This window comes from Myotis lucifugus, unplaced genomic scaffold, assembly GCF_000147115.1.
Source record: "Myotis lucifugus unplaced genomic scaffold, Myoluc2.0 scaffold_212, whole genome shotgun sequence".
Taxonomy (NCBI): Eukaryota; Metazoa; Chordata; class Mammalia; order Chiroptera; family Vespertilionidae; genus Myotis; species Myotis lucifugus.
The window spans coordinates 1214213-1224708 of NW_005871260.1; the positions used below are offsets into that span (position 1 = coordinate 1214213).

At 46.8% G+C, this 10496-nt stretch overlaps 1 protein-coding gene across 1 annotated transcript; it reads left to right on the forward strand.

The window, feature by feature from the left end:
• Positions 1-197: 197 nt before the first annotated feature.
• Positions 198-9459, forward strand: DYRK2 (dual specificity tyrosine phosphorylation regulated kinase 2). The gene is made up of 2 exons (XM_023761656.1): positions 198-513; positions 7539-9459. The coding sequence occupies exon 2, from the start codon at positions 7560-7562 to the stop codon at positions 9144-9146; it is 1587 nt and encodes a 528-aa protein (XP_023617424.1). The 5' UTR covers positions 198-513; positions 7539-7559; the 3' UTR covers positions 9147-9459.
• Positions 9460-10496: the final 1037 nt, after the last annotated feature.

Consider the following 10496-nt stretch of genomic DNA (forward strand, 5'->3'; position numbering starts at 1 on the left):
CGGGCGGGGTGGGTTCCTGGCCTCCCACCGTCCGGGCTCGGCTAGGCGGAGGCGCCCGGGCCGGCGGGCCCACCCGGCTCCGGGCCTGCGTCGCCTGCAACGTGGGCCGCCCAGCCGTGCCCAGCGCGGCTCCCGCGGGGTCGCGAACTCGCGCACACGGGCCCGACCTAACTTTGCAGCGGCCCGAGCCCAGCCCTTGGGTGAGCGCCGGGGATCTGTGTCCCGGGCGCCCGGTTTTACTGATCCCGTGTCTCCCCCGAGGAGAGCGGGCTTCGCCGTCCGGAGGGGTGGGGCGGGGCCACGGGGTCCGGTGACTTTCTCCCCCCCTGACCCTCTTTTGTCTCCTCCCGCGCGTGGCTCCCAGGCCGAGGAGGGGACAGCGCCGTTCGTCAGCTTCAGGCTTCCCCGGCGCTCGGAGCGGGCCCCCCCCGGAGCGGAGTGGGGACCGGCCCGCCCTCCCCCATCGCCCTGCCGCCCCTCCGGGCCAGCAACGCTGCGGCTGCAGCCCACACGGTGAGACCCTGCCCGCGGGCGGCCTGGGGACAGTGATGCGGGAGGGGCCGGGCCATCCACACCCGGACTTGTTGGGTTCTGACTCAGAGAAGAGAGGTCGAAGTGCCAGTGTCTGTACGCCCCTGGCCAGTGGCCTCCCCTGGACGCCGCCCTCTGTAACTCGGGCGAGCCCGGAGCTGCAGCCACAAAGGAAGATTCGTGGCGTGGGCCCCTCACTTCCCCTCCGGAGCCCGCCCACCCCTGTGCTCCTCTGCCTCTGAACTTCCCTCCTTGCGGCTTCCCTTCTCTTCCCTCGTTTTTTTTGTCCTTGCTTCCCAGAGCTCCTTTCCCTGACCGGGTAAACATCTCTCCTCCCCCACGTTGGATAGTGGGTATTTATAGAAACAGATATGTTAGGGGACAGCCAGACAGTCCTGCCCGGAAAATCGATCCCCCAAAGAGCCTCCCAGGCCTGGCTCCAGCCAGCAGGGAGCACCCTCATTTGTCCTCCGCGTGTAGAAGCATGTTTTATGAGTGCTACAGGTTTGAGCACAGCAGAAATGGTAATTAACGTTAACAAACAGAAGAGCCGCAGTAGCAGTCAGAACAACAAGCCACCCAGTTGGATGTTATTTGAAAGCAAAGGGCAGGGCACCTGATAGATGCTGGGGTCCCTCTGCGGGCCAGAGGGAGGGGAGAGCCTGCGGGACTGATGGCTGCCGTGATTGGCCTGCTGGGCTTGACTTCAGCATGTGCCTCTTCTCAGCTCCCGGTGATGGCCCTTGGATGGTGCTGGCCAGCCTAGAGGAGGGGTGCACTTGGAGGAGGTGAAGGTTTCCAAGGTCTTCTTTCCAATCGGATCTTCCCAGAGGAGCTGCCTAAGATGGTTCTGGATGAGGGATGCTTGCTAAGGATTGAGCTTTGTCAAGTGGAGGTGGAGAGCTGTAGAAAAGGCCATGTCTAGCCTACAGAGGAGCAGCTCTGAGGGGAATGCCTTATGGAGAAACTTGTTTATTAGGGGAGGATTTGTGAGAGGATGGCTAGAGTGGAGTCTGTCCTCTGAGACCTGGATAGATGTTTACAACTTTCATAGGAAAACATTTTGTTAGTCTTATTCGTTTCTCTCTGCCTTTGTCTTTCCTGACACATCCAGACACAGAAGTTTAACTCGTCTGTGTTGGACTTTTGATGGTGGAAGAGAATCTGCCGGTAGGCTGGGTGGTTTCTTATGGTTGAATGTTCTTGTCACAGTGACATTTTAGTTGAGGACTGGCCATTGTTGTTAAGGGTTTGGGTTTATTTGGAATCACCTGACAAGTTGGAGACCATAACATCCATTTTCCCAGGTGTGGATGTAATCCCATGACTTGGGGAAAAAATACTTGGTTTGCATCTGGATTCCAGTTTTATAAGGGTTGGCGTTGCTTGATCAGAGTCTCTCTGCAATGGACATATGTCATGGGATTAGAGAAAACTGGAGTAGCCTGTGGTAGACCGGAAAGGAACAGATGTGAGGATGCTCCTTAGCACTCCTAATGCAGGATACTTGGATTTGCTGTGGCATAGGTTTACCTCGTTGTAACTTACCTGTAAGCTTCAGTATGCTGTTGATCATTAGAGGCGTGGTTTTTGAAAGTGTGATTTGGGGTTTTGTTGTTTAATTTTTATTTTATTTGCACAACATTGCAGATTTCCTAGAACAGGGAAGTATAAAAGGACCACGTCATTGATGTGATCCTCCTCCTTCATTTTACAGAGGAGGAAGCTGACATGTTCACTGGTTTGGTCAAGATTCCCGAGCCAGTTCATACCAAGGCTGGAGCCCAAGCCAGGCCCTCCTGAGTCTAGCTTTGACATACTGCTTGACACTGCGAATTCTAGGAAATTATATTTATTAATTTCATTATAAATGCAGGAACATTTGCAGATCTGTATTCCCATATGGCTTTAGGTTTGTATAAGTGTTTTCCACAGCCATTGCAGCTGGGAAAAGCTGTTCTAGAAGGAGTGGGGAGAACGGGCATTAATGAGAGGAAAATAATCTTGTCATAGGAGCCCGCCCATATTTTCCCTTGTAAATAACATGGTAGGCGGATAAATATATGATTATAAAGGTTATGAATTGTGGAATTTAGTCCATTGCTCTTTGTTTCCTATCTCCATGGATATATTATTGTACACCTAGTCATTTTGTTTATCTCTGTCCTAAAAGTCTATCCAATAACTATCTTTTTAACTACTAGGTTTTTTTGTGTTTTTTTTTTTTATGTGGTGTGGGAAATATTAATATACTTAGTTTTTTAACTCCCAAATATTAGTATAGTATCACTTTTAGAAGTGTCTTAATGTTTAAAGCATTTTCAAGGTGCTAGTTTGCCTTTATGAAGTAATTAGAATGGAAGAAGAGTGAATATTCCTATTAAAAACAGTAATATCTTAAAGAAGAAGTAGACATTTGACTCAGGGCCACACAGACCGTCGGTTGTTTGAGGAGGAGCTGAAATTCCAATCTTTTGGACTCAGTTCTATTCCCATAACACGACACAACATTTCTAAGATGACTTCAGAGAACTTCTTAAATGCCCAGAAATGTTAGCACAGTGTAATATCTGCTGTTTTCCATTTGATCATAGGAAGAGATTAAAACTACAAAACTGGTGAGACTATTGTTCTTACCTAATTTTTGATACCTATTTCGTGGTCAGAGAAGGCTGCGGTGGGTCTCTTCATTTTAACACATGCATTGTAGGTATCTAAAAATTGCATTTTCTCAGTGTACATTTTTAAATGTGGCAGGCACTGTGCTAGGAAAGCATTGGCAGACAGGAAGAAGCCACAGTCTCAGGCTTCACGAGGCCGAGTGAGAGTGAGTGTTCTCAGGATCCTTCAGTTTATGATGCTGTCCTGGCATATGTGTTCTGGAAATGTTTTGGCTCTTCTAGGGTCTCCTCCCCTCTTTAGAGACCAGTTCATGGTGCTTCCAAATTTGGTTTTGATGTTAAGAGTTTTACAGAGTTTGAGACTCAAAGTCCTCCTTTACTAGAGCCTTTCCCATGAATTTCTTAACACCTGGGAAGTTTTTAAGGCACCACATGTTGCTTTCATGTGTTTAGTTGATGTATCTGCTACAGGTACTTTGTAACTGTTGCCCTTTGCCTCCAGGTCTCCCCCAATGCGCTGCAAACTTAACATCTTGTGAGGTGGGTCATCAGGGACAATTTGCAATTCCCTGGGCGTTAACTTCATGTTTTCTTAGGAAGGTACAAAGGTACTTCTCAAGAATAACTCAGCGCCAAAGGACTTGTATGCATGCATATAAGCCTAACTAACCAATGGACACAGACACCAGAGGGGTGAGGGCATGAGTGTGGGGAGGGGGAGCAATGGGGGGCTAAGGACACATATGTAGTGCCTTAATCAATAAGAAAATAAATAAATTAATTAATTAAAAAATAAATTAAAAAAAGAATAATTTTTAAAAAATTATTAATGAATTAAATGAATTAAAAAAAAGAATAATTCAGAGATGTGCGTTAACAAGGACTTATTGGCATGCCTTTTTCCATTCAACAGATAATTATGAGTGCTTACTGTATGTTTGGGTTTATATCAATAGGGGCTTTCAGAGATAAGAGGAACCCTGCCCTGGAATTGCTCATAGCTAGCTGGGTACATCAGGTGGTAAAACAATCGCCATAAAATTAAATGTGTTACCATATATCAGCACGGTAGAAGGGAGAGGGAGTTTCACTGAGGAGGTGAGAGTTGAACTGGACATTGAGGGTTGATTAGGAGTTTACCGCTTAGGTGTGGTTAGGAAGGAAAGGATGATAATAATAGTTCTCTTTCACTCAGTACTACCTTACTTATCCTCCTAATAGCCCCACTGAAGTTACCTTCTTTTTACAGATTAGGACACTGTGGTTCAGAGATTAAGTACTTTGCCCAAGGTCACAGTTAATCAGCGGTGAAACTGGGATTCATTTCCCATGTGTCTGCTTGAAAATCCCCGGACTCCTCACCATATGAGAATAACTTCATCAGAAGCAGAGGAGCATAAAAAAACAGTGGTGTTTGCACAGGTGTGGGGAATCCAGCTCTGTTACCCTTGGAGACAATAGTGCGTGTTGTAGATGACGTTGGAAGGACTAAGGTCATTTCGGCTCCATGTTTTGGGATCTTGTGTTCTTGCCTGTGAGCTCTTGTACTGTCTGTGGAAATGGGTGCAGTTGTGGGCCTTGAGCAAAAGCAAGGGCAGTGTCAGAGTGACACTGTTGAATAGTAACCGTAGGAGTGCTTTGGAGAGGAAAAATTTGAGGAATTTTAGACTTAGAAGCAAGGGGTCAAGTTAGGCTGTTTGAGTTGTCCCAGTGAAAGACGACAGGAGTGTGAGGGGAGTCCGTGTGGGATAGAAAGAAATGATGAGGCTTAGGATGACTTGGGAAGGTGAGTGAGACACAGAGGAGGACATCCAGGTGTATAGCTTGAGTGACTATGTGGAGGTGAAGCCTTTTGTTTAGCAGAAATTGAGGGTTAAGGAAGGAGGAAATAGCTTTGGTAGAAATATCATGAGTTTGAGTTGCCCGTGGGATAGGCAGCTGATCTGTGCTTGGACATATGGGTGTTGAACTCAGTAGACATAGCTTGGGCAGGTCTGAGCTAGAGGTGCAGATGTGGCAGATGTCAGCCCCTGGACGGTTGCGGTCATGGTCAACCAGGGAGAGCTATGGGAGTGAGAAGCCATGGGAGTTGAGGTTTGAGCCCTGTGGAACCCTTGCACCACCTCTAGGTAGGTGAACTGATACTGTGGAGGAGACCAAGAGAAGATCTTTGGAAAGATAGGAAGTGATCAAGTGAATGGGCAAGCTCTCTTTAGTACTAGTCAGTAAACTTCTGTGATTGCTTTTTAAATGATGCAGGACGTTAAAATTGCTATTGCAAAAACTGAAGTCGGTTTCAGGTGCTCAAAATGTTTTACTTTGCTATCTTTTTAGGAATTCCTAAAGCCCCAAGGTTAATTTTGTCCCTAATGAAACCTCATGCTTTTTGTAGCATGTCTGCTGGTAATGTAGGTTTTCTTTTGACATCGCTCCATGCTGCCTTAAAGAGAATGGTTCTGATACTTCTAATTCCAGGTCCCTTTATTCCCTGGTGCTCGAAAGATCACAGTGGGGAGAGGGGTGCAGAGAGTGAGGCTTGGGAACAGCAGCAGTGAGCAAACCTATACTAATTTTATATAAAGCTAAGGCTTTCCTCATTTTTATGGACTTCTTGCTTTTGGCATAGAACAAGGAAAAAATAACCTACCCTTACAGGAGATAAGTTCACTTAGCTTGGAATATCATCTATGTATTTACTAAGAGGGATCAACTAGAAGTCTTTGAGAAATCTGTCTGAGAAATAAAATCCCTCAGTCTATGAAATCACACTTCAGACACGCCCAAGTACTATACTATAGTCTACTCTGTTTTTGGAAGGATGCAGAGAGAAATCACACTGCTCAGATAGTCACTGTGCATGGCATGTGTCAGTGAAAGAAAATTTGAAGGTCTTAGTCTGCGAGTAAGGTCTTGGAATTTCATTTTATAAGCTAGGTGATCTCAAGCCATTCCCTGAACTGAGCACTTCTGTACTTATAGTGGTAGATAAAGCCCAAAAGGTAGGGCTTAGGAAGAGATAATAGAAAAAAATACTGATGGTAAAGGACTTCAACGAGTTGATTGTAAGCTTCTTGAGGGTACGGATTGCCACTTATGTGGCTAGACCTCACTCAGCTAATGGTGGTGGGATGAATGAGATGGATTGTGGATGACAAATTGATCTTTAAGATTTCATGTGAAAATCTTCTAGTGGGGTGCTTTAAGACTTGTGGGTAGTTGTCTAAGATGGCAAGAATTCCCAACTGGGAGAGGATCCTGGCTGTTAGTCCTCTCCCACCCCTCACCTCTTTGCAATGATAATGCAAAAAAAAAAAAAACACAAAAGAAAAGAAATCCCAGTAGATTCTCTGTGGAGATGGGTGGTGGAGGGGTGGGAGGGAGCCTTGGCTTACACCATCCATTTTGTTTAGACAGCAATGTTCAGGGATGGCATGTGTGCCTGAAAATAGAAATCGCTACTTTGTATTTCTTGCTGGAAAGCTGAATATCCCAGCAACCCAGAGAAATGCAGCTCTTAAGAGAGCTGAGCCATTGACCAAAGGAAGGCCCAAAACACTGCAACAGTTGGTTGGGCTGAATGGCCTTAAATGGTCATCACAGTTAGTGAAGCCCAGAAACTTTTAAAAATAGGTTAGGGGGTTGCAGTGTGTATCTGCATGGTAATCTCTCAAGCCTAAAAGTACAGTTTTCTTTGCCACTGGATCGTGCATTTTCTTAGGTGTAATCAGATTTCCAAGTAGCGAAGACCGGAATGAACACACCAGTGTTTTCAGAATAACGCCAACTAAACAATGGAGAAAGCGAAGTGGACAAGTCAGAAGTCCCTGCCCTGTGGTAATCAGGAGCTATTAGAGGAGGCGGAAAGGTGCTAGGATCTGGGGGAGGTGGAGCCAGCAGAGAGTCTCCATGCTGGTGCTTTTTCTGTGTCCTATTTCCATTTTGATGTTAAGTGTGGATTGAGTGGAATGCCTGTGTTGGGCCAGGCCCCGTGCTAAATGTTAGGTATAGGATGATAAGCAAGAATGATATTCTCTGCCTCCACAGGGAATTTATTCTAAGGACCCTCAATGTGTACGCAAGCTGCTCGTCTGTTAGGTGCAGCATATAATGGGATCCTTTTTTCAGGATCCCAGGTTTTGTAGCCTTACCCAGCCAACTAACCTCTGTTTCCTCTGTTTTGTCAGAGGCTGTCAGCATCATATCCGCTGTCCCTGTCAGGGTGTTCCTGAGGTCCCTCTTGGACCATTTAGTAAACCTGATGCTGGACTGTAAATTCCAACCACGTTGGGTTTGGTCAAGGTGGGGGTTGGGGGCTGACTTATAAGACATCCCATTTGAGCAGACAGACCTCTTCCATTCTATTCATGTTTCCTTTCCACATTCCAGATTGGTGGCAGTAAGCACACCATGAATGATCACCTCCATGTGGGCAGCCACAGCCACGGACAGATCCAGGTGCAGCAGCTGTTTGAGGATAACAGCAACAAGCGGACAGTGCTCACGACACAACCCAATGGGCTTACAACGGTGGGGAAAGCCGGGTTGCCGGTGGTGCCAGAGCGGCAGCTGGAGAGCATCCATCGACGGCAGGGGAGCTCCACCTCTCTGAAGTCTATGGAAGGCATGGGGAAGGTGAAAGCCACCCCCATGACGCCCGAGCAAGCAATGAAGCAATACATGCAAAAACTAACCACCTTTGAGCACCACGAGATCTTCAGCTACCCTGAAATATACTTCTTGGGTCCAAATGCAAAGAAGCGCCAGGGCATGACAGGCGGGTCCAACAACGGTGGCTACGACGATGACCAGGGATCCTACGTGCAGGTGCCCCACGATCACGTGGCTTACAGGTACGAGGTCCTCAAGGTCATTGGGAAGGGAAGCTTTGGGCAGGTGGTCAAGGCCTACGACCACAAAGTCCACCAGCACGTGGCCCTGAAGATGGTGCGGAATGAGAAGCGCTTCCACCGGCAGGCGGCGGAGGAGATCCGGATCCTGGAACACCTGCGGAAGCAGGACAAGGACAACACCATGAACGTCATCCACATGCTGGAGAATTTCACCTTCCGCAACCACATCTGTATGACGTTCGAGCTGCTGAGCATGAACCTCTACGAGCTCATCAAGAAGAATAAATTCCAGGGCTTCAGCCTGCCTTTGGTGCGCAAGTTCGCCCACTCCATTCTGCAGTGCTTGGATGCTTTGCACAAAAACAGAATAATTCACTGTGACCTTAAGCCCGAGAACATTTTGTTGAAGCAGCAGGGTAGAAGCGGTATCAAAGTGATCGATTTTGGCTCCAGTTGTTACGAGCATCAGCGCGTCTACACGTACATTCAGTCCCGTTTTTACCGGGCTCCGGAAGTGATCCTTGGCGCCAGGTACGGCATGCCCATCGATATGTGGAGCCTGGGCTGCATCTTAGCGGAGCTCCTGACCGGGTACCCCCTCTTGCCTGGGGAAGATGAAGGGGACCAGCTGGCCTGTATGATCGAACTGTTGGGCATGCCCTCCCAGAAACTGTTGGATGCATCTAAACGAGCCAAAAATTTTGTGAGCTCCAAGGGATATCCCCGTTACTGCACTGTCACGACTCTCTCAGACGGCTCTGTGGTCCTCAACGGAGGCCGCTCCCGGAGGGGGAAACTGAGGGGCCCACCAGAGAGCAGAGAGTGGGGGAATGCACTGAAGGGGTGTGATGATCCCCTCTTCCTGGACTTCTTGAAACAGTGTTTAGAATGGGATCCTGTGGTCCGCATGACCCCCGGCCAGGCTTTGCGGCATCCCTGGCTGAGGAGGCGGCTGCCAAAGCCTCCCTCCGGGGAGAAGATGGCAGTGAAAAGGATAACTGAGACCACTGGTGCTATCACTTCCATTTCCAAGTTACCTCCACCTTCCAGCTCCGCTTCCAAACTGAGGACTAATTTGGCACAGATGACAGATGCCAATGGGAATATTCAGCAGAGGACAGTCTTGCCAAAACTTGTTAGCTGAGCTGAGTCCCCCCGATGCTGGTAATCTGAAAGATACAATGTGGCTGAGCCTTATTGGGTTGCAACGGAGTAGCTCAGACCTGTTTTTATTTGCTCAATAACTCGACTCATTTGTATCTCTTCAGCACTTATTTTAATGTAAGAAAGTCATTCGTTTTTATAAAATACATGGGGACAATGCTTTAAGTTTTTATACTTTCTGAAACTTTTTTTTGTGTTCTAAAAGTACGATGAGCCTTACTGTATTTGGTGTGGCAGAGTAATAAACATCAGTGGCAGGCCATTGATTACTCCGTGACTGCCATGCACTTACAGATTGGTGTCAAAGACATTCACTATGTTTCTATGGTTCATAGTATATTCTCCTCCAGGTGATTGCCCCCAAAGACCCCCTTCTCTCTCCATGCTCAAGACTCATGCACAGGTGTAGCATGTCCTGCTTCTGTTTCCCGTAGGTTATCTGGGTGGTAGTTATGGAGGGAGGGGAATGGTCAGGATGAAAACGATGTTCTAAGAAAAATTGCACCTTAGAGAATTTTTTCTTTTTATTTTCTGAAGTAAATCATGCTCAAACAATAAAATGCCCAAGGTTTAAATGACCCATTAGCATTCTGACAGTCGCAAAGCTGGCCAACCAGACCTGGTGGATAAATGGAAAAAGTGTGTGTTCCTCTAAATCTTCTAATATGATCAGCAAGCTGTTTTGTAAAGAAGCCTCATATTACAGAGTTGGCCTTGCACCTAAAATTAGAAATGTATTCCATGAACTGTTCCTCCCCTCTCTGCTTTTCTCCTGTTACTCTCTTACCACACATCTGTTGCTTGCATTTAGTTCTTTTTTTCCCCCCTCCCTTCAAGTAGATATCCCAGACTGTTAATACAGAAAAGAGACATTGCAGCTATGATTATGACCATCGTTTCATATTCCAATTTAAAAAAGAACAGCAGCCTAGCTACGTAAGGTGGGGATTTCCACAGTTCCAAAGAAGGTTTAACAGATCAGCATGAGTTCCCACTTCCCAAGTGCCACTGTAGGGTTCTCTTAGCCTGGGAAAGTATCAATTCTTTCTTTAAAAAAAAAAGGGGGGGGCATTGAAAATCGTTTTGAACAGAAGTCATTGTGGCTGTTCTGTAAGGCCAATTTGAACAACAAATTTAGCGGAGGAAAAGTCCAACCTCAAGGTAAATGGTTTGATTTAGTCTTCGCATCAGTAGAGGAGCCACAGAGATTGCATTTCTCTCTCTTATTTTCCTTCCTTTTGGGTTGCACTGATGGTTTTTGTGAGAATGACACTTTACCTGGAAAAGTCACAGAGTTAAAAGTAAAAGAATATTTTCTTCTCTGAATAAT